This window comes from Quercus robur, chromosome 7 (genome assembly GCF_932294415.1).
Source record: "Quercus robur chromosome 7, dhQueRobu3.1, whole genome shotgun sequence".
NCBI classification, from domain to species: Eukaryota; Viridiplantae; Streptophyta; class Magnoliopsida; order Fagales; family Fagaceae; genus Quercus; species Quercus robur.
In genome coordinates this window covers 20,515,236-20,539,976 of record NC_065540.1, presented here as the reverse complement: position 1 = coordinate 20,539,976, position 24,741 = coordinate 20,515,236, and the positions used below count along the sequence as shown (strand labels likewise).

Here is a 24,741-nt window from a genome sequence, read left to right as displayed (position 1 = left end):
TGAAGGGGGAGGGCTCTACTCCTCCTCTCTCTCTCCCTTCATCCAAATGGGCCCTAAATCTAATCATGTAATGACTTCTTCAAAATTCAGTTTGTCTGAAAGATAATAAAGAAATTCTTATTCTTCCCTCACCACACAGCTTCACACCATTTATTTGTTGGCCAAAATGATAAGTCGGTTCACTGCCCCTTCTTGAAACTTGAAAGAACCCAAAACTTAGAATCTGCAGAAGGGACTTTCCACCTTCAGGAAGGATCCATATATAATCAAATTCTGCTTAAATGCATAATCAGTTTGATTTAGACCAATTTTAAAGCAGATACCTTCATTCTTTATATTGTAGGCAAAAGATTTTCCTTACAATGACAATTTGTTGGAGGGTTCAATTTCTCACCTCTACGTATTAACAAAAAAAAAAAAAAAACAAGGAGCATTTACGCAGAACTGAGTATGCCTAAAAAAGTATAGCATTATCTCCGGTATTTGGCAAATTTCAAGAGTTCCATCCTCTTCTTTAGAGTACAGTACTTCTAGTCTCTCTCTTAAGTTGCTATGTAGTTGAAGATTTTTGACAGCTAAATAACAGCTTCCATGTGTGAAACTAGACCCTACCAACAGGGGAGGAGGATGGATTTGGAGCATATTTTGCAGATGCTCTTCTTTGGCTTCCATCATTTTCATTCAAAATAGGTTCCTTGAAAACTTTTGCTTCAGACATGTCCAAGAGATTGAACGGTCTCTTACAGCTTAACACTGCGACACAAATGAAGAATGATTGCAACAGAGAGATTGATGGATTGAATTCAATTGAGTATAACCCATCCTTCAATTCTGTCATGCTGAAGAAGGGACTGGCCTGCTGAGATCCTCCCTGAATGCAAGTGTACATTATGTATATGTAATTGGCACATCAATATAAACAAGTGGGGACAAAAACAAAGGCTGAAGGATAATGGTAGTACCTGGAGAAAAAGTTCAATATGGTCTGGGATAGGGCAATCTTTGGAGATCTTGGGAATCTTAGTGCTTTGGTTCTGGTTGGAGAGAACACACAGTTTGCAGCCAACATCCCAACCTTCACAGTCACATGATCCTCCAGATTTCCATCGATCCATCAATCGGGAAGGCTCTCCTTTGCTTGGTGAGCCATGAGCACCACCTGGAAGTATGACTACAATACTATCAGAGTCTTCAGTTTCTTTGTAGTTGCAAGAGCACCTGTCTTCTGGCAAACATTTTATGCAGAGCTTCTCCATAAAATCTTTATCATTCTCCGTTCCATCGTGGCTTATGTTTTCATTAGGGATCTTGACAACAACGGCTGCAAGCTCCTTGTTTGTCACGATTTCCAGTGGTTCTTGATCTGCCTGTCTTAGCTCAACACCTGACAAGACAGATTCTCTCACCAAGAACTGGTTGTTGGAAGAGCTGGAAACCTTCATCTGACCGACAACATAATAGTCACATCCATGACTAGGCCTTTTACTTCCTTGACTTATCCAGCCACCACTTTTCTGAACAACTATCGTCTGTCTCAGTCTCAGATATGGTGGGTGGGAAAATTAATGGAATGGAAAAACTTCTTGTTGGTCCATTAGGTAGTGGAAAGAAGTGGGAAAAAGAGGAGGTTATGGTAGTGGAAGGATTTCTAATTACTATCTCATAATTTTCGGGACTGTCTGTTGGAGACCAGGCTGGTGGGAAGAATGACACTATGGAATTGGAATTATAAGAGAATTCTGGAGATGTTTCATTGGATCCTGAACTGCCATAACTTTCACTATTTGAGTCATTGGCTGGGAAGATTGATGGAATGGAAATAGAGGAGTTTGGATTTGTTCCATTCCATATCCAACTGAAACTTTCTGACTCTGAGTCTGAGATGGCTGATGGGAAAAATGAGTACTCTACCAGTGATTCATTTCTTTCTTCCATCAATGTATTACTACGGTCCAAGTTGTTGGCAACAAATTCTGCAACCAAAAATTTCGAAATATAGAAATGCTTAAAACTGAAACTATATAGTATTCAGTCACTAAAATTTTCTTGTCTGACTAAAATTTTTTGAAACTTACCTGAATCAACTTGGTGCTTCCTACTGATATTGGACAGAAAAATTCTGGGAAATTGAGAGAGAAAGAATTACATATTAAAATGATTTTTGGTGTTCATAATTTATAAGAATTTTGAAGTTTCAGAGACGATACTTTCTCATGAACTCTCTAGCTGTGTTCCTTTCCGCGTGACTGACTAGACCAAGGGCCTTCTTCTGAAACCAAAAAAGAAGTAAAAAAGGTGGCTAGGCATGTTTAGGTTGCTTCTTTTCTTTTCTTCTTTTTTTTTAGGCAGGAGAAAATGCTTTTGGCCTACTTTTTTTTTTTTTTTTTTGAGAAAGAAGACATCAGACTTTATTGAACCAGAGGGGCCAAATCAGCCTGAACAAGATGATAGATGGTAGGAGGAACTTCTTCCATCCAAATTACACACTCTGCTAAATTTACAGCTAACTTAGCCAAACCATGTACCACTTTGTTGCCCTCTCTCTTTATGTGAGAGTAGGACACTTCTGAGAAATTTCCTGCTAATGAAAAAGCATCCCTGATCAAACCATAAGCAGCCAGCCCCACAACTTTTGTTTTCAGAGCTTGCGTCACTACCAGTGAGTCACCTTCCACTATAACATTATCAAGCCCAATGTCAGCAGCAAACTCAAGAGCACGGGAAGCAGCCAGAGCCTCAATCTCCACTACTTTGAAAGCTTGGTTCAGCGATTGGGCCAAAGATGCGATCACTAGGTCGTCTCCATTACGAATAACCACACCAATACCTGACTTGTTAGTGTTGGAACAGAGTGCTCCATCATAGTTAATCTTGAAAACATTCTGGGCAGGGGGAGACCAAGAGGTCCGTTGCTGTCTCTGTCGAGGATGAGTTGCAGGTTTAATTGCTTTGAACTCATTAAACCTGTCCTTTGCAAATTGAGCCAACTGGGTTGTGGAACAACAAGACTGCTGGGCCCTTAATTGATTCCGTTGGGTCCAAATGGACCAAACAAACATTGCAAACAATTCCGGAGCTCTGTCATTTTTTATAATCCAGGCCATAAGCTCACCAAAGCACTGGAAAGAAGTATGAGCCCGAAACCTCCACAACACCATCGCTCCCTAAACCCCATCAAGCTCAGCACAGCTCCACACCGCGTGAAAAATATCTTCACTACCTCCAGAACATCTGTCATAGGAATGGTCATTAATAATTTGCTGACGAGCTAAATTCCTTTTAGTAGGGAGAGAATTTTTACAAGCTCTGCAAATAAGGTGTTTTACCTTGTTTGGGACATCAAGAGACCAGACTACCTTCCACAAGCCTTTTTCATAATCTAGAGGTTCTTCAAGCTGATTGAAGTCCACCTCTTCTCTTAGAAACCGATACCCCAATTTGCATGAGTACCTATGAAGCACGGGTGCGTTTTGGGACTCGGGTGCGGGTGCGGGACTCAGTAATTTTTGAAAAAAGTGGGTGCAGGTGCGGCAGGACTCGGCGATTAAAAAATTATTAAAAATATTTTTACAATATATGTTTAATATATTGCTAAGCATACTTTTTCACATTATATAAACAAATACCAAATTTAAGAGCAATAGTAGATAATAACTAAAACATGATGTTCATAAATTAAATACAATCCACAAGATTGAAACTAAAACATTCCATGATGTTCGGAAATTAGAATACAACTCATAAGTTTGAAACTAAAACAAAATAAAAGATAATCAACAAGACAATCAAACACAAAGATCATCATCCTCAAGATCAATAGCTTCACTTCGAACTTCACTTTCACTAGTAGTAGCACTAGTGTTAACATTCCCAATAACTATGGCCTCCAACTCTGGCTCATCAAGTGTAAGAGTTGCATTCTCAAGAATTCTAGCTCCTCCATGCATGTCGCTCTTATTCCAAGAGTCTCCTGCAATATCCCACATCTTTGTTGCTGTATGTATGTACTCTTCATTGCGCCTTGACAAGAGTTGAAGATTAGAATGCACATATACCAAATCCTCAGCGTGTGCAGGAGCCATTTTGTTTCTTTTTAAGGAATGAATGAATTTGTATGTGCTCCAATTTCTCTCAGCACATGAGGATGAGCAAGGTTGTCCAAGAAGTTTAAGGGCAAGGGTTTGAAGAGTTGGAAATGCGGAGCCATGGTATTGCCACCAAACCAAAGGTTGTAAGGTCCACCTATCTGTCAAGACACTTGGTGAAGGAAACCTCCCTCGTAAAAATTTAGCAAACTCAAACTTCACCACCGTTAAGTCATTCTCATCTTCAAAGTATCGCTCCAAACACTTGCTTCTTTCCATAGAAATTTCATGATCCCGATGTGGAAGGATGCGTTTTGGATTCTCTGAAAGCCATTCAATAGAGTAATACCTAGTTAAAGATTAAAAAACAAATATAGATGAAATGTGTGTTTTACTAAAAGGGTGAATTAAGGAAAATAGATAATAAATGTACTTACTTAGGATTTAAGGAATGAGCCAAGCAATGTAGTGGTGTACAATTTTTAGTCCATCGATCAATGAGTATATCATATACCACACCCCAAAATGAGCTATATTGATCATCTTCCAAGCCTTCATGCCGATATATTACTGTCTTCACCTTCTCTATCATTGAATCCCACATCTCATACACAAGATGAAGACACGGCTTATCTGTGTTGGCTATTTGTAGTATATTATAAATGGGTGCTGTGAATTCAAGGATATAATCAATATTATCCCACCAAAGATCACTTAGAATCATATCTTTCACCTTTTGAGTTTTTCCAACATCATCCTCCCTATAAAAAGCCCATTGGTCACTAATAGCCATGGCTTGAAGGCATCTTTTTATCAACTTCAACCTTTTTAACATTACAACCACCGAAGCAAATCTAGTATCAGCAACTTGGAGCAATTTTAATAGACAAAATTCATTAAACATTGCCAACCTCATTGAATGGTTCATGATAAAAACACGTATGAAGGATGCATCATCAGCAACACGTGTAATCCAACTACATTCCTCATATGTAACTTCATTCTTTTCAGTGTTTTTTGCTGCACAAATATTCTTCAAAACTAGATTGAGAGTGTGGACAACACAAGGTATCCAAAATATTTTAGGATACTCACCCTCAATAAGAGTTCCAGTAGACTTCATCACATTAGCATTATCAGTAATGACTTGGACAACTTTTTCATGTCCAATCTCTTTTTTAGCATCCTTCAACGCCCCAGCAATGTAATGCTTATCTTTGAACTCACCTGACCCATCAATTGCCTTTATAAACACTGGACCCCCATCTGATACAGCCATAATATTAATAAGAGGCCTCCTTTGTGGATCTGACCATCCATCAGAAACTATACTTACACCATTTTCAAGCCAAGAGTCCTTAATTGGTTTCAAAAGTCTTTCAACATGAGTTCTTTCTTTTTGCAAAAGTGTTGTTCTCAAGGCATTGTATCCAGGAGGAAGATAACCCGAAATGCTATGAGTAGCAGCAAATGCATAGGAACTACGATAATGTGGGTTCCTTGCAAAGTTCAACGGAAGCCCACCGGTGTAAAACATCCTAGCAATTCTTCTATCCAAATCATGTCTAGCATTATTCTGGAATGCTTTCTCCAAAGTAGTATTCATTAGGGATGGCAATGGGGCGGGGCGGGGCGTGGCCGAAGGATGGGGTCTTCGTCCCCGCCCCACATGATTTTGTCTTGCCCAATCCCCGCCCCGCCCCGCATGACGGGGAATACTTTCTCACCCCATCCCCGCCCTTTGGGGCCCCACCCCGCCCTATAAAACTCTACTTTTTGTTAATTTGCCCTACAACTAGTACAATTTTTTTAATAAAACTTATTTTATTAATAAAAATATACTTTTTTTTTATAGGATTAATAAAAATATACTTGAAATTACAAATTTATCCCATCAAATCAAATCAATTTTTAGAAAAAATTGAATAATATATCCAAGTATTTAACAAGACAATCATAAAAATAAAATAAAAATCTCATATTATAACACATAACAAAATAAAGACAGAGAATCACATTAGGCAAAATAAAATATGCTAATATTAATATGTTTGTTTATATAGTAGGGTTTTAGGGTATGAAAAATTTACAATTATAACCCTTAGTAATGCGGGGTGGGGTGGGGCGAGGCGGGGCGGGGATGGGGCGGGGTCGGTCTAAAAAGTCTAAACCCATTCCTGCCCTGTCCCGTGGTGCGGGGCTAAAATCTTGCCCATCCCCACCCCACTGCCTTTGCGGGACGGAGAAAACCCGCACGGGGTGAAGCGGGGAGGGGCGGGTTAAGCGGGGCGGGGAAAAATTGCCATCCCTAGTATTCATAGTCACCTTCCTCCTCTTAGCATCAACTGGATTTGTACTATGACTACTATCACTCCCTTCCTGTCTCCGAAATGGGGAAATAGGTATCCCACAGCCTGGGGGAGGTGGGGGTAAGGGAATTTGACTTCTCTGTTCTTTCTCTAACTTATTATTCTCAACTTGATCATGCATTTGCTGCATTTCCAACTTATGGCTCTTTGACACCTTAACGCATGCTCTAATACCTTTGCCAGAAATTTGTAATAAATGAGCCTTAACCCTAGAATAGGATCCCATAAAAACTATATCACAATAGTTGCACTTAAAATATGTGTTTCCACTAGATTTAACAGATGCACCAGCTGGTTTTTCTACTTTAGTCACATACTGCCAAAGAGGAGATTCATCATTTGACACTTCTTGTGAACTTTCTGTGCTATTAACTTTGTCCATTGCAAATTCAATAGATTCAATTTAACCTACAAATAATAACTATTAACTAAATAAATTAATGATAAATCAAACCAAGTTCACAGCAAAAAAACACAATAGCCAGGTTCACAGCAAAAAAACATAGAACCACAGAACCGAAAAAACCCTTTAACTCCCACAAATAACCTACAAATAATAACTATTAACTAAATAAATTAATGATAAATCAAACCAAGTTCACAGCAAAAAAACACAGAACCCTTTAACTCCCACAAATCACAGGTTAACAAAACCCTTTAACTCCCACAAGAACCGAAAAAACAAGCAAAAAAACACAGCAAGCAGTCAAGCACACAAATTTTCAGATTCACAAATTCATTTCTAAGCAATTTGAAAGAGAGAAATCGTAAAAAACAAAGAGTAAAAATTCAAGAAAAGAGAAGAGAGAGCACACCTGAAGGCTGAAGCAGAGCACACAACACTCACAGAGAGCTCAGAGCACAAAGAAGAGAGATGAGGGATGGAGCACACAGTCGCACAGAAAAGGGAGATGAGGGACGGAGTGAGAGAGGGTGTTTGGAGTTTTGGACGAAGTGTGAGGGTCTGAGAGAGTCTTAGGTATTTAGGTTAAGTCCAAACGGTGCGTTTTGCACCTTTTTTTTTTTTTTTTTTTTTTGAATTTCGGCCTGACTCGGCCGTTTCGGCTTGAACCGGCCATTTCAGCGGTTTCGGCTGATACGGCCCGAGTCGGCCCAATTTGAGCCGCATCGGCGCCGATTTGAGCCGCGTTGGCGCGAGTCAGGAACAGCCACGTGGCATGACGCAGCACGGATGCGCGGTCTGCAGCGTCCCTCCCACGTCGCCACGTCCCGTCGCGTCGGACGGGGGTGCGCTGGGTCCGGAGCCGCGTTCGTGCATCCCAGATGAGTACTGCCCATTTGGAGACAAAGGCCAAAAAAGAGAGTCATCAGCCTCAAACTGGGACAGAGGGATCTTTTTAATAAGTTCAGCCTCCTGAGGTATAAATATACCATCAATCATCTCTTCATTCCAGCTTCTAGTATCAGCATTAATCAGGCACTCAACAGTCGCCTCCTCCATAGACTTCAACACTGGGGAAGAGACTCTAGTTGGATGTTTAATTGGCAGCCAATGGTGCTGCCAAATCTTAATGGATCTGCCATTGCCAACCCTCTAGCACGCTCCCTCTAAGATGACATCCCTTCCTCTAAGAATGCTTCTCCAAGTGTAAGAACCCAAAGCCGAGTCCTGAGCATCTAAAATGGAACAATGGGGAAAGAATTTGGCCTTGAAAACCTTATAGAAAAGTGATTCCCTATTATTCAACAGTCTCCAAGCTCGCTTCGCCAAAAGAGTATCATTAAAATGAATTAGGTCTCTAAAGCCCAAGCCACCTACCAGTTTTGATTTGGCAAGAACATCCCACCGCATCCAATGGACTTTTCTTCGATCTCCACGCTGCCCCCACCAAAACTTCTTGACCATAGCTTCGATCTCATGGCAAAGGCCCAAAGGGAGCTTAAAACACCCATAGCAGAGGTCGGAATGGCTTGGATTACTGCCTTGATTAAGACTTCCCTCCCAGCTTGTGATAAAAGCTTACCTTCCCAAGCTTGCAGCTTTCTCCAAACTTGCTCCTTGATGTAATTGAAACTAGCCTTCTTACCTCTTCCCACCAGAGATGGAAGCCTAAGGTATTTTTCATAGAACCTGATTTCTTGAACTCTGTTCGCGAAAAATAATCTGCAAGCGCACAGAATCGTAACAAGTAGTAAAGTGTTTTTAGAAAACGAATGTCAAACCCACAAGGATTAACTATGTTATTGAATACCGAAATTCACTAAATTAATTACTATTTGGAAAATCGAAAATAAATGGAATGTTCTACTATCTGAATTAAATTAAACTATTTAATAAAAATAAATCTACAAATAAAAAGAATTAACAAAGCGTAAAAATCTAACAGTGTAAAAATATAATAAGAAGAGAGCGGTTGATTTCACCTAACAAATCCCACACAATTTATTCTTCCTAATTATTAAATTCTAATAATCTCCCGTTGATGATTAAAAATTCCTTAAGTATTCAATATCTTCTCTCGAATAATATCAAAAATATCTTCAAATAACAATTCCATATCTCTATGTGAATTTAATTAGTTGGAGACTCATTACGTAATTTGAATTTTTTGAAAAATCACACTAATCGCGGTAAAGCATCTCTACTTTCGCTCAACTAATGGTGTTTAATTCTAGAACTAAAATAACAAATCACCTCTCGATCTCATTGTCATTCAATTGATCAATCAATAATTCGTAAAAAGAAATATTAAGCATTAAGAATAAGAATTAAACACTCAATCATGGAAATATTAAAAATAAAATAACTCAGAATATAAATTATGTGTTCATTGCTAGACTACATCAATGCTCTAGAAAATAAAATTTAGTTCATAATCAAATTGAAAAGAAAACAAATAAAACTTATGTGTTTCATGGGAATTGGTTGATCAACATGAAGTGGCGCCCCTTTGTCCTCAGAAAGACTCCAAAGAAAATTCTTCAAATGTGGCACCCCTCAATTTTTGCCCTAAAGAGCCTTTAAATAGGTAAAGGAATCCTATTACAAGTTGAATTCCCATTTAGAGAAAATCCCAAATTTTCAGGCTTCACTTAACCTACTATTTTGGCCCATTTAACTTCAGAATTCGGGCTTTTGGTAAACTACAAAGTTATAGCCCTTTAAATTAAATTTTCAGCCCAACTTGAATCATCTCGATTGGACATCTGAGCCCAAAGTTATGCTGAAAATACTAACTGATGTGCAGGCTGAAATCCTAATCCGAATTGGACTTGGATTTGGTGCAAATTTCATTTGATTCCTTGCTCCAGTTGGACTTAAATTTAATTGGGTTGGTCTTCTCTTGATTTCATGCCTGGCTGGATGTAAGTTGACTTGATTCAATTGGCCTAGCCCCACTTTACATGTAAAGCCCTTGTAGATTAATCTGAAATCTTCTCATTCCTTCAAAGCACAAATGAATAGATAAATATAAATAAAAATCAAATCAAATCAAAAGAAATAAAGGAAAACTAACAATTTTAATAAATAAGAGGATAATAAAAATCATGTAAAAATTACACTTATCAAACTCCTAGAAGTCCTTTGATAGTATCTTTAGTAGCTTGTGGGGTAGATTTACTAAAGAAAAGTGCTGTTTTTTCCTTATTTATCTTTTGGCCTGATGATTGTTCATACACCCCAAGGAGCTTTAGGATATTGCTGCATTCCTCAAAATTAGCTCTACAAAATAACAAGATATCGTCTGCAAAAAATAGATGTGTTAGTTTAGGGCCTCTTTTGCATAGAGAGTAACCTTTGAGATTACCCAAGCTAGCCGCATCTTCAATCAAACCATGCAGCCCCTTCGTGCGTAAGAGGAATAGGAAGGGAGAGAGGGGATCACCTTGCCTAATCCCTCTAGATGGTGTAATAAGGCCTTGAGGGGCTCCATTAATCAAAATCGAGTAAGTGACAGATCTCACACAAGCCATAATCAAAGATATCCATTGTGCACAAAAACCCATTTTCAACATGAGAGTTTCCAAGTAAGTTCATTCGACCCTATTGTAGGCCTTACTCATGTCTAACTTGAGGGCCATAAAACTTGTTTTACCAAAAGTTTGATTTTTCATGCAATGTAATGTTTCAAAAGCCACTAGGATGTTGCCTGTAATAAGCTAGTCTTTTACAAATGCAGACTGGTGCTCAGTAATAAGGTTAGGCAGAAACTTTTTCAGCCTATTTGCTAGGACTTTTGAAAAGATTTTGTACAAGACATTACACAAACTTATAGGGCGAAATTCAGTTACCAATTCAGGACTATCAACCTCAGGGACAAGAGTAATGAAAGTGTGGTTAATGGGAGAGGGCAAAATACCTAAATTCAACCACACGAGAATAGAGTTATTCACATCCTTATCCACCACAAGCCAAAAATGTTGATAAAACAACGGAGGCGTCTCGTCTAGGCCAGGGGCTTTTAATGGTGCCATTTGATTAATAGCATCCAAGATTTCCCATTCTTGAAAAACTCCAACCAGATCAGCATTCATTTCTTCTGTTACTACTTGGGGAATTTTGTCTAGAGCTCCATACTGGCTAGCCGGACAAAAGGAAGAGAAGAGCTTGGTATAATAATTGATAAAGGCTTGACCAATATCCTCTGTCTGATTCAGCCACCTCCTAGTAAGGTCTCGAATACCTAGGATTGAATTTTTCTGGAGTCTCTTAGTGGCTTTACTGTGAAAATTTTTTGTGTTGCTATCTTCTTTACTCAACCACAAAACTCTAGATCTTTGGCTACATAGTCTAGATTCTCTATCGATCAAAACATTAACCTTGGCTTTTAATAGCCGAACCTGTGAGTTGTTCCCTGATCACATCGCTTCCAATTCTGCAGCAACCAGCAACTTCTTCTTATCTGCTAATGTCCTTCTCACGTTTCCAAAGCAATTATTATTCCACTAACTTAAATCCTGTTCACACTTAGCTACCTTCTTTAGAATTGCACTACTAGGATCCGGACTTTCAGTACTTGTCCAGGCATCTTCAACAGTTTCCCCACACCTATCATCTGAGAGCCACATTTCTTCGAATCTAAAAACTTTCCTTTTCCCTGGAATCTCCAAGCTAGACAAGTTAATAAATAGAGGTAAATGATCTGAAGAGTAACAGTGTAGGTGGTGGATTTTTGTACTTGGGAACAGTAAAAACCAATTTTTTGTTGCTAAACCCCTATCCAAGCGTTCCCAAATAGATTGACCAGACTCAAAATGTTTACTCACGTGTACTTTGGGCCCACAAATCCCAAATCCATAAGCCCACACTCATCAATTACGTCTCTGAATAGTTGCATCTGATTAAAACTTCTTAAAGCTCCACCTATTTTTTCTTCTTGTCTGGTAATTTCATTGTAGTCACCAACAGACAACCAATGAATATTTTGGTTTCTGTTCAGACTTCTGAGCTTAGCCCAAGCTTCATTCCTTTTTGCTGCATCGGGTTCACCATAAAAGCCTGTGAACCTCCATTCGTCTCTCTCATTTTTATTAATAATAGCATCAATGTAGTATCTGTGGGAGCCTACTACCTTCAAGTTTATTGAATTTTTCCAGAATAGGACTAGGCCACCCCCTCTGGTAGATCTTGGTACCACCCACTTTTAATCAAAATTAATGTAGCTAAGTGTCCGGTCTAGCCTTACTTCGTCTGTCCATGTCTCGGCTATAAACACGACAGAGGGATCTTTTGCCCGTAATATACTTACAAGCTCTTTCTCTGTACGTAGGTTCCCAAGCCCACGAAAGTTCCAAACTAGGAGATTCATTGCATCTGGCGGAGCTGGTGACTACCTTCCACCAATATCTTAGTTTGAGGACCATCTCCCTTGGAAACCTGACGCCTCTTGCCTGGTAACTCCGAAAGAACTCTACTATCATCCTAATTTCTTTTCCCCAAACCAGGAATAAGCCCCTCCTCAGGAATAGAGGGGCTGGTACCTACTGTCCTCATAAGCCGAGTCCACTTCCCTTAGAGAGGTGTATGGGTAGGAGAAGATTTGATATTGGTAATATCACATAACACCTAGGGAGCTAGATTTTCCTTTTGAATTATCGTAGTAGGTTCAGAAGGAAGCACCGGGTTTCGATTACCCATAAGGCTCTGGGGGGAGCTGTAGTCAGTAGGGGAAGCTGCCTCAGATAAGGAAGTAACCCCCTTCACATTATTAACCGAATCAAATTTCCTAATACCCTCATCAATCTCAACTAGTTTGGAAAGGAAAAGAGAATCATTAGAAACCATCTCTGCGAAATTTGTGGGATGCAGATTCGGGGGTAAGTTAATTCCAACACTTGCTTCCCCTAAAGACTCATCTTTTCCTAATGTAGTGACTGACTCAAAATGAGAAAGAGAGTTGGAATTAGAGGTGTTACCTCCCAATTCCGTGACCAAAACGGGCTGGGGCACTGCCGAGTCTCCCTTTGGCCTACCAGCCTTTCCTGCACCTGGAGCTGCCGCCTCCCCATTTTCCTTCCCTGAGGTCTCCTGTTCAAACCACCTAGGAACATAAAACACATTCCTACTCCCTCTTTGATAAGGAGAAGCTCTTAAGAATGAACCAAACTGCTGTTTTTCAGTTGACAGTGATCCCTTACTCTAAATCCACAGTTTGCATTGTTTATCACCATGGTCTAGGTAACCACACCAGTAACACATGTTAGGAAGCCTCTCGTACTGAAAGCGAACCCACGATTTTTCATTATTCTCAAGTATAATCACCCTCCCCTTACACAAAGGGAGAGATATGTCAATATTTACTCGAACCCGAAAGAAATTTCCACCATCATCCTCAGTGGACTAAGGGGACTTGCGAACCTCCCCAATCGTGTCACATAGAATTTTCGCCACCATTCTCGACATGAAGCTGAGAGGGATATTGTGCACTTGAACCCAGAACCAAGCTTTATCAAAGATCAAATCTTTAACCTGTGAACCTTCCTCGTATCTTTTCAGGACCACAAGGTGTTTGTCAAAAGTCCAAGGTTGGTTTTGAAGGATCCTTTCCACATCTTGGACATTATCAAACTTAAATAGGACTATATGGTTGCCCAGATTGTGAATCTTGAAACCATTTTGTGACCTCCATAACTGCTTGAAGGTGCGTACCATGGCCTCCATTACTAGAAAACGGGAGGTGAGAAACTTTGCCGCCACAACAAATGCTCTAGACTTTTGGGTCCGTGGAAGAGCAAAGCCAGAATTTTCCTTCTCCGAGAGCAAAAACTTACTCCAGTCTTTTGTCAATTCTTCCATGAGGGGAAAAAACGTTTGAAAAGAAGAACGATGAGAAGGAGGAACATAGATTAGATAAGAGAAAGAAGAAAATAGTGTTTCCCAGACCCCATAGAACAGAGTAACCCACTAGTCTCGAGATACCCCTTTGGAGGCTCGAGAGGATAGAGAGATCAGACCGAAAAAATACAAGACAAGAAACACAAATCTCATTCTCAGAAGGTACAAAAACTACTACTGCCTAAAGAAAAGGGAAAAAACCCTAATCTCTTAACGGCAGAGAGACCTTGGATTTCTTTGTGGTTTGATTTTCTCTAACATGCCTTTTTGGCCTACTTGAGGTATATAAAAAAACAAAAACGCAGACCCCACATAAATGCTGAGCAAATTCTTGGACTCTTAGGCCTAGTTTGGTACACTTACTCAAATACATATTTTTTGTTTTTAAACAACATTACACGTATTTTCACACACTTTTTTACTCACACGTATTTCTACACATGTTTTCAAACAACAAAATACATGTTTTTAAGTGCACGTACCAAACACCCCCTTATTTTGTGGGATTTTTTCATTATTTTTCTTTCGCTTTTCATTTAGGTAGGTTGTATTCCAGTCTTTGCACGTATTGATAATTTGATATCTCACACCACCTTTAGTATAAGGCTTTGTGGGCGATCTTGGTGCTTTTCTTCTTTTCTTAAATAAAGACCAATACTTTGTTAAAGAGGAAAGAAAGAGCATATATGTTTTAAGTGAAAAATTGAGATAATTATAACAAAAGAAGAAAAATAAAAAAAGAGCTTCTTCTAAGTTCTAACTCTTCCTATGTGACCTTTATCTCATGACAATAAGATAATGTTTTTTTTCTTGCATGAATTTAGCTTGAGTTATTTTTTTGACAGTAAGAGATAGATAGCTTGAGTTATTAAAATATACTAGTTGTAGACCTATGCGATGCGTGGGAATATACAACTGTAAGGACCATATTGGAGTTCCTAGCTCAAAGTATGAATGGACTTAGGCCCAAAAAACCCAAAACAATGAATTTATAGAGAATGAGTTAGAAAACTGGGTTTTAGTTAATCAAACAACAAGTTAAGTAAGTTGGAGACAAAAAAGTGAAAACATACAAGTTGAGACTGAAGAAAAAATGTCCTTGGCAAAGTCCGAGGAGACTGGTTCTTATATAATGCTCTTAAGTATGGTTATAAGTCTAATTCTAGATTGTTACAGTATTTCTTTCTTGATTTTTCGATCCCTTTGTCTCATTGCCACCTTCTTCTTTTATACTATCTCCCCATCTCATCTCCACCTTCCACGTGCATGCTCAATGGTTGGTGTTGATACTTGTCCCATCAGCCCCTCCCAAAAGTCTTCATATAGCAGCTGTAAGGCTGATAATCACTGTTCAGGTATCATCTCTAAATTAATGAGGTCAGAGAGTTAGCTGTAGTGAATTTAATGCGGTGGCAGCATCTTTCTTCTTAGATATTTTAGGACTTCTCCCTTTCCTATGTCTCTATCGTGCCTATCTATACCGACCGAATTTCCTAGAACGTTCCCCTAAACAATGGATCACTCCTCTTGACTTCGGCCTTTATTAGTTGATGAGGCATTCATCCTCGGACAATCCTCTTGGGCCATTATGACCAAAACTAACTTCTTCATTTACTAACACAGTCTCTTCTGTCAAAGATTTTTCCTCCTTGGACGACTCTTAGTCCTCGACTTGGGCCACAGGCCCAATATACAAATAGATAATAAACCCCTGGGCCCAATGTCCCTACAACAACTATTATTCTTTTTTTTTTTTTTGAGATAATAGATAGAAAAACTATTCTTTTTTCAAGTGATCTATATTATATATTCAAACTTTTGTATAGTGTGTGTGGTTTTTTTTTTCTACAACTAAAATTTTTAAGTTCCAAAATTAATTATTTGAATTTCTTATTCTCTTAAAAGATTATCATGATAACCAAACTTCATCACAAATTTACAATTACTATTACTCAAATAATTTATAGAGACATTCAAATACATAATCATCTCACTTCTAAAATATCTAAAAATTAACTCAAACCAAAACTATAAGAGGGATAGAGAGTACATGTAATAAATAACTCAAAAAACACACCACCAAAGTGTATCATCCAAAAGTAGAGATAACAAAAATCATCAATCTAAAATAGAGTTGCAAGAAAGAATTAATGAGAGAGAGAGAGAGAGAGAGAAAACAATCACATTTTTTGGAAGAGAATGTGAGACAAATAACGAAATTATATAAAAGAAGATGAGTAGAAGAATATTCAAAAGAAAATGTATAGTTATAAACACCAAATTATCTAAATCATGCTATGTGATAGATTAACATTAAACTGTAATTTCATAGAATAACACGTAACAAACAAAGAAAATAAAATTAAAAAGATAACAAAAAAATTAAAATATAACAAAATCATATCAATTTAAAGTAGAGATAAATATAAAAAATCATTAATCTAAAGAATTAAACGTCCACCAAAAGAAAGAATATATATATATATATATATATATAGAGAGAGAGAGAGAGAGAGAGAGAGAGAGTATTCACCTTTTTGTGTGAATAATATATGGATTGAATGGAAGAGAAAATAACAAATTTTTATAATAAAAAAATGGGGAGAAGAAGAGTCAAAATAAAAAGAAGATGAAGGGATGGAGAGAAATTGTAAGGTTAATGTATAGACTATAGAGTAGTGGGGAAATAGAAAGGTAAAAGAAAGTAAATGTTGGAGAATGTGTAATTGTAAAGTGGCAAATTAATAAGGAGAAAAATAATTAAAATGGAGGGAGAAAATATTGAAAATAAGTTGATGATGTGGCGTTGATGTATCTCAATAGGAGTGCAGCAACATTAAACGCTACCCTTCAGCTTTTAGATATATATAATTATAGATTAAGTAAAATTAACTTTAAAAATAAAAAACTTATTAACCATTGAGGAGGTGAAAATTTGATTTAGAGTTTATAACATGATAGACCTCAACCAGGCATAGGTTCGTTTTTGAGAATTCAACCACCACTCTAATCAAGACTCATTTTGATTGCTAGTAACTAGTAAGGCAACCCAATCCATCACTTGAAAGCAAAAACATGCGGAACACAAAAGCTAGACCCAACCTCACTACCAGTTCTTCATTACCCAACTCAGTCACACATTTGAACTTATGGTCTGTCTTGCTAACTCTACTCTATCCTACTATTCTCCACTCCCATTCGATTCAAACAAGCCCTTAAAGACCTTTGGTCCCTCAAACTACTTTCCTGGTCTCCAAATCACCCCTACCAACCATGGTCTTATTCTTACACAAACTAAATATGCAACTGATGTTCTTCATTGCTTCCATATGTATGATGCTAAACCTATTAAATCTCCATGTTGCCCCTCCAATATTTGACATTCACTACCTATCCGACCTTTTCTATATATGCTGTCCAACAAGTATGTCAGTTCATGCGTACTCCCACATATCAACACCTCCAAGCTGCAAAACGTATCTTAAGATATATTCGTGGAACTTTTTACTGTGGCATTCACTTCACTCCAAGCCCCTTAACTTTGTTTGCCTTTAGTTGACTGGGTTGGAGACCCTTTCACTAGATGATACACCACTGGCCTTGTTTTATTTCTCAGCAACAATTTAAACATTTTAGTTTCTTGGTTTTCAAAGAAACAAAGCACTTTTTTTGCTTCTCTACAGAAGCGAGTACATAGCTTTTGCTTCCACAGCTGCCGAGTAGTTCTCATGGTTGCACCACAAATATAATTTTGCAGACATCTTCACCGAAAGCCTTCCTGCTCCACGATTTCAGGAGCTTCAATCCAAATTTCAAGGAGTAAATATCTCCAAACTTTAGAGGTGTAATTTGTAATTTACCCATATATATCTTTTCATATATTTTCACTTAACATTCTTATTTGAACTACTTGCATTTTATGAATATGTTGTTTCTTAATAGCCCAACATTCAGTATTATTGAGAATAGATGGTCTTATAGAATTTTTTCTTTAACTTAATAGGTATTCTATGATCACATAGTACTACATATGTGCTTCTCCACTTTATGCACCTTCCTCTTATTTTATGATTCAATTATTGATACAAGTTATTGAAAGCTCTCACTCTTTGGTATCTCTTGACTATCAAGTTTCATAGCCCCTTCATCTTTGTTTCTTGTTTTACCAAATTTATATTCCATATAGTTTATTTTAGTCTTACTTAATTGAAAGCTTTTAGATTCTAAAGTGTCTCACTAAATTTCTAACCTGACATTGATCTTGACAATCAATTGCATACTAATTTTATCCGCAATGAATTGTAAGCTAGATTGTATAATCAATGGTACTTCAGCACAAAATCTCTCCTTTCACGGCCATGACATGATATCAATATTTTTAGAAAAAGAAAACGAAAGGCATTGATTTCATTGAGTTTAGATGCCATTCATCTGCTAAAAGTGACCGCCCATGGGAAGTTCTAATATTATTAGGTTTCCTTCAGAAGCATTTATGCATTCCAGCTATTTACTCTAATGCTTGGGTAATGGGCATGTCCAGTGTATTTCTATCCAGAAAATATGCACGTTATTGGCATAAAAGCCAGGACACTCGCACTTTATGGTCAGTTTGGATGAAGGGGGAGGGCTCTACTCCCCTCTCTCTCTCCCTTCATCCAAATGGGCCCTAATCATGTAATGACTTCTTCAAAATTCAGTTTGTCTGAAAGATAAAAGAAATTCTTATTCTTCCCTCACCACACAGCTTCACACCATTTATTTGTTGGCCAAAATGATAAGTCGAATCACAGCCCCTTGTTGAAACTTGAAAGAACCCAAAACTTAGAATCTGCAGAAGGGACTTTCCACCTTCAGGAAGGATCCATATATAATCAAATTCTGCTTAAATGCATAATCAGTTTGATTTAGACCCAATTTTAAAGCAGATATCTTCATTCTTTATATTGTAGGCAAAAGATTTTCCTTACAATGACCATTTGTTGGAGGGTTCAATTTCTCACCTCAACGTATTAACAAAAAAAAAAAAAAAACAAGGAGCATTTACACAGAACTGAGTATGCCTAAAAAAGTATGGCATTATCTCCGGTATTTGGCAAATTTCAAGAGTTCTATCCTCTTCTTTAGAGTACAGTACTTCTAGTCTCTCTCTTAAGTTGCTATGTAGTTGAAGATTTTTGACAGCTAAATAACAGCTTCCATGCGTGAAACTAGACCCTACCAACAGGGGAGGAGGGTGGATTTGGAGCATATTTTGCAGATGCTCTTCTTTGGCTTCCATCATTTTCATTCAAAATAGGTTCCTTGAAAACTTTTGCTTCAGACATGTCCAAGAGATTGAACGGTCTCTTACAGCTTAACACTGCGACACAAATGAAGAATGATTGCAACAGAGAGATTGATGAATTGAATTCAATTGAGTATAATCCATCCTTCAATTCTGTCAAGCTGAAGAAGGGACTGGCCTGCTGAGATCCTCCCTGAATGCAAGTACATTATGTAGATGTAATGGCATATCAATATAAACAAGTGGGGACAAAAACAGAGGCTGAAGGATAATGGTAGTACCTGGAGAAAAAGTTCAATATGGTCTGGGATAGGGCAATCTTTGGAGATCTTGGGAATCTTAGTGCTTTGGTTCTGGTTGGAGAGAACACGCAGTTTGCAGCCAACATCCCAACCTCCACAGTCACATGATCCTCCAGATTTCCATCGATCCATCAATGGCGAAGGCTCTCCTTTGCTTGGTGAGCCATGAGCACCACCTGGAAGTATGACTACAATACTATCAGAGTCTTCAGTTTCTTTGTCGTTGCAAGAGCACCTGTCTTCTGGCAAACATTTTATGCAGAGCTTCTCCATAAAATCTTTATCACTCTCCGTTCCATCATGGCTTATGTTTTCATTAGGGATCTTGACAACAACGGCTGCAAGCTCCTTGTTTGACATGAGTTTCAGTGGTTCTTGATCTGCCTGTCTTAGCTCAACACCTGACAAGACAGATTCTCTCACCAAGAACTGGTTGTTGGAAGAGCTGGAAACCTTCATCTGACCGACGACATTATAGACGCATCCATGACTAGGCCTTTTACTTCCTTGACTTATCCAGCCACCACTTTTCTTCTTAATTTCATTAACAAAGTAAAACGTATAATACTGGCCTGAATCATCCTTCCCAGATGATGTTAAATTTTTCATTGTGGCTGCAAGGATCATTTTGTCATTCTTGACTGCAAAGCTAAACAAAGGGAGCCCATTCTTGACTGTAAGTTGCAAAAAGGCTTGAGTAGTTGATGCCTCATGCATCTCATTCTGGAGTGCGTCATTGCCACTTGTTGGCCTAGAGCAAAAGGAATCCAAACTTTCTTTTGATGGAAGAATGGTTTCAGCAGAATGGAATGAATTGGATACCTTATATTTCAGTATTGGGTCTAGTAACCTTCTTAAAGGGCTGGACTTTACTCTGTTGTGACCATTTGACTTCTCTCTGTTTGAAGTATCCGAATAACGAGAAGTTTCAGATCTCACTGGACCAGACTTGACACTAACATATGAGGAGCTCAACTGTGGTACAGATGAACCCTCCTTGAAACTGAAACTTCTTCCCACACGACTTAAGCTGAAGCTAAACCGGCGATTGGGTGATGGATTTCTACCTCTTCCAGCTGCCAGCTCAGTGATTTCTTCATCCAATGTTTTTGAAGTATCAACATGTAAATTTGTAAGCTTAAGAAGATCCAACTCAAGCTTTTCTGCATTGACACCTTTAGATAGCAGAGCGGATATCTTATCTGAGCATTGGGATGTGTGATATGCAACAGATGAAAGCTCCTTACCCCGAGCATTGATCAGGCTACGTGGCATAATGTCTGACATGGCGTTAGTCTCAACTCTAGAAGGCAGTGGACATGAGTGTGGAATTTCAGAACAGAGTTCTGCACGGTGAAAATCCGCACGAGAAAAGCTATCTGAAAAATGACTCCCCTGTGCTTCAGATGACTTCTCCTTGGATAATTTTTCGGGTTGTGAAAGTTGGAATACTTCTGAAAATTCATTCTGGGGTAATTCGTTTGGTCGAAGGAGAACAATGTTGTTATGCTCACCAGGGGAACATCGATTGGTGAGATCTATATCTGTTTGTTTCAACTCCTCTACCCTCTTCCTACTTTCACCATTGCCAGTACTTAGCTTCTCCTTTGAACCAAGTGAGACCCCATACCTCCCCCTATTTGAATGCCCAGCTCCAGTTTCTGAGGTTACCTTTTGATCTCTATCTTTTCTCCTGATTCTTAATTCTCGCAACTCCTCTCTGCTCTTCTTAGCTTCATCAATCCCAGCACTCGCTTTGTGCTTCTGATTGAGTGAGATCTCATTAGTTCCTGAATTAAATGTCAAATTTCCCATTTTTGAAGTAATCTTATGATCTAAATCTCTCCTCTTCGCCCTATCAAGTATTATATCTGAAAATTTTCCACCAGAAGACTTCTGTGTCCAAGGTACCTTTTTCTGCCCATCCCTGTTACTTTTGGAAGCAGTCTCAAAATCTTGGAGTTGTATGACATTCCGGACAGACGGTTTGGCACCTTGAGTATGGCCATGCTTATGAGCTGAGTTGAGAGTAGAATGAGGCAGAGAGTGTTGCTCAGCAAATGCCTTGCTTTGGACTGTACTAGAGAAGGTAGATGATCCACTGGTTGCTTTTGATGGTATATTACAGCCACTGCATGATGCATTATTACTGCTTCTGTCTGGGACTGGCTTTTGCTGATGTTTCCATTTTTCTAGTTGTGCCCAATCTAGGACCCCAAAATTCAAAGCTTTCTCTTGGAGGTTTTCTTCTTTCTGTGCACGCTGGAGATAACTGGGCAAATTTGACATGTGTTTGACAAGCTCATCTTCTTTACTAGTATTTGCCTTGACAGACTGCCTCTTATGATTCCCTGAAGACTTTGCTTGGACTGAGATTTTTTCATCCATATAACGTCTTTGTTCACGATGCCAATCACTGTATTGTAAACCAGCAGGCATTTTTAACTTGTCTTCATACTTTGGATTTTGACTTGCTTGGGGTGAGAGGACCCTCTGCTTCACAATCTTGGATTTGTTCTGCTGTTTTGAATTCTTTTTGAGCTCTGAACTGACTCCTGTTTCTCCAGCAGGTCTTCGGAACTCATTAGTTGGATGTATATAGGATGTCATGATATCAAATATTGTCAAGCTTCAATGACACATATTAGCTGCCAGCACAGTGTGTGGAAGAAGATATTGGTCACCACTCTGCAACATTTATGAAAAGTTCACATAGGAGAGTGTTCCTATGATGCTGAGCATAAGAATCATATTAGATGACTGTAACCAAACTTGAGAGAGAGAGAGAGAGAGAGAGAGAGAGAGAGAGAGAGTATAATCAAGATGCCAAAGCATTTTAAGCTTTTAAAACAAGAAACCAACACAGATGAAAGTCATGCAGGTAAAGACCCTTTCCTTATCACAATACAGGAGAAAAAAATTGATCCTTTTAAAGGGGAAAACATTTCTACGTCACAATCAATTAAACTCTCAAGAATCAGAAGCCACCGCAGAAGAAAACAGAAGCAGTACAGGATAGGATTACCTGAGCTGAATAACTACCCTGAATTCTGAATTAAAACAAACATCACTACTCAGATAGAACCTCATCTTCAATATATTTAGATGATTGCTAAAATTTTCAGATAACACATTAAAAAATCATGCGGGGGAAATGTGATCATGTGGCAATTCTTTACCAACTGAAATCAACAATATTTGGATCAACGAAAAAAATCTTGTCTAGAAACTCAATAATTATGGCATGAGGAAAAAGAGATGTTCCACTTGACAGCAGTAAGACAAAGATTGAATTTGAATGTGACTGCTAGCATTATTGGTTAACATTTTGAGTGGCCCCATTGGTGCACCAATGCATAAATTCTTGACACTTAAAGTTAGTTTAACAAACATTTCCTTTTTCTCTCCAACTATTTAACCTAATCTTCAACATGGTCTGGAATTTATCCTCACACATTTCCTTTTCTTCCTTGTATAATCATGACCCAATATCCATACATTAAATATAATTAGTTTTAGGTAAGTTTCTTAATACATGTAAAATAATTTTTCAACAAACACACCTATCAGAAAAGACTGGTATCTATCAAATTCAAGAGTCTCTTTTCTTGGTGGTACTAGAGTGATTTCAAGCATTACTTGAGCTCTCTAATAGCACTTGGTCAAAGACTGCATCGATAATAATGAGACTAAACTAAACTGTGTTTGTTCCATTTTACAGCATAAAAAATACTTCTCTCATAATTTTTTTTTTTTTCTTTTGGTTGGTCAAAAAAATAAAAAAATGAAAATCATCTTGGAAAAGACAAAAGCCTCTGATTCTTATCCAATCCTCGCTGCTTTTTTTTTTTTTTTTTTTTTTTCTTATCAGACAAATAAAACTGTTTCCTTTGTTGCAAAAATGAATTCTCCAGTTGCAGCAATGCTACAAAGTTCATACATTTCAATATTATCTTTGATCAATGGCATGTGCTTCGGTTTCTCTCTCAAGTCAAAGAAAGAAAGAAAGAAAGAAAGAAACAGATCCAAACAGAGCATTACATCAAAATACCATATAAATATCAACTTAAGCACTTATCAGATAAATAAATAAACAAATTCTAACTCCGTTTGATAGCTGAGAAAGCTGAGGAAAATAAATGAAAAAAAGTAGCAAAAGCAAAAGCAAAAGCAACAAAGTCCTACATTTCCGCAACTTCTTCAAAAAACAAAGAAATACCTCAAGCAAAACGCCAAACCTTAGGCTAAAACTAAAACACACCCACAATCCCGAAAACAAATTTGGTATTTTCAAGAATCCAAGATTCCATTTTTTCTCTCACTTTCCTCTGCTTTCTCATTAACCAAACGGATCCAAAAACAAATAATAATTAAAAAAAAAAAAGGTTCTTTCACAAATCGGAGGACGTACCTCAACAATGCAGAAGCAAAATGCAGGAAACACCGAAACTCGTCGATCCCAATAAAGATCCGAAACGTAACGACACCACGGTCACAAAAAAACACAACACAACAACGAAAAGAATATATCTCAAACCAACGTAGACTGTAAGGAAAGAAAAGAATTATAAGCGCTACAAAAAACAATGCTATTTCTATAGTAAAACTCAAATCTTTTTTTTCCTTCCTATATGTTTATGTATACACATGTATATGAGTTTTGTTTCTCCAAAAGCTGAAAATAAAGAAAGACCCAGCAGAGCTATTTATTTTTACAGACACAAAAAATCATGGAGCACTGTGAGTCTCTCTCTCAGTGAGTGAGTGAGAAAGAGAGAGAGAGAGAGAAAATGTCGTGAAGCGTTACTTTTTCTATTTTTTTTCTAATCAAACGGTTGAAAAGCGAGGCAGAGCTATTGGGCTAGAGGTGTGGCTATTTGGAGGGGGACCCACTTGGTGACTTTCTTTCGCTGTGTTTGTGAATCCCGAAGAAAATGTGGGACCCAATGAGGAAGAACAGATGTTACGTCAGCGTTTTCAGCTGATTGGGATGTGCCGTGGAATGAGGATGTTGGGGATTCGCATCGTCTAATAATTATTGGACCGTAAATAAGCTTACGGATCCTTTCACCTGTTTTTGGTTTTGCTTTTGGATTATTTGTACCTATGATTCTTCATTTCTTGTCTTTTCTTCGAGACTATAAAGACTTTTACTCCATCCCTTTCTTTTCTTTTTCAATAAATTTATAGACATATAAAATACATATATATATATATATATATATAAAAGAATAAAATATAGCCAGCATTGTTGATGTTTAGACCTATAAAATTCAAGACATTTCAAAACTGATCAACTTGACCCTAAATTGCTACTAAATTTTTATTCTATGTCAGGATAATTAGAAACCAAATTAATCAGTTTTGAAATGTTTTAGACCTAAATAGTATTAACTCAAACCTT

The 24,741-nt window shown here is 37.9% G+C and overlaps 1 protein-coding gene across 6 annotated transcripts; it reads right to left on the bottom strand.

The window, feature by feature from the left end:
* Positions 1–316: 316 nt before the first annotated feature.
* On the bottom strand, positions 317–24,116 carry LOC126692706 (uncharacterized). Of its 6 annotated transcripts, none has more exons than XM_050388404.1 (4): positions 23,749–24,116; positions 19,834–22,071; positions 963–1,479; positions 317–871 (listed from the first exon to the last, which is right to left on the bottom strand). In XM_050388404.1, the coding sequence occupies exons 2-4, from the start codon at positions 21,945–21,947 to the stop codon at positions 602–604; spliced, it is 2,901 nt and encodes a 966-aa protein (XP_050244361.1). In that variant the 5' UTR covers positions 21,948–22,071; positions 23,749–24,116; the 3' UTR covers positions 317–601. The 6 variants fall into 6 exon arrangements, with proteins under 6 accessions (XP_050244361.1, XP_050244360.1, XP_050244356.1 ...); XM_050388403.1 differs by having other exon boundaries at positions 320–871; positions 963–1,218; positions 19,573–22,071; positions 23,749–24,113; XM_050388399.1 differs by lacking the exons at positions 317–871; positions 963–1,479 and adding an exon at positions 18,666–19,228 and having other exon boundaries at positions 19,317–22,071; positions 23,749–24,102.
* Between the last annotated feature and the right edge of the window lie 625 nt (positions 24,117–24,741).

Excerpts from the sequence above, each read along its gene's own strand:
- LOC126692706 (XM_050388404.1), bottom strand. The coding sequence starts at position 21,947 with ATGACATCCTATATACATCCAACTAATGAGTTCCGAAGACCTGCTGGA. Across the intron at positions 1,480-19,833 it reads ATAAGTCAAGGAAGTAAAAG|GCCTAGTCATGGATGTGACT; the intron begins GCCTAGTCATGG and ends AGGAAGTAAAAG. Across the intron at positions 872-962 it reads ATATTGAACTTTTTCTCCAG|GGAGGATCTCAGCAGGCCAG; the intron begins GTACTACCATTA and ends ACTTGCATTCAG.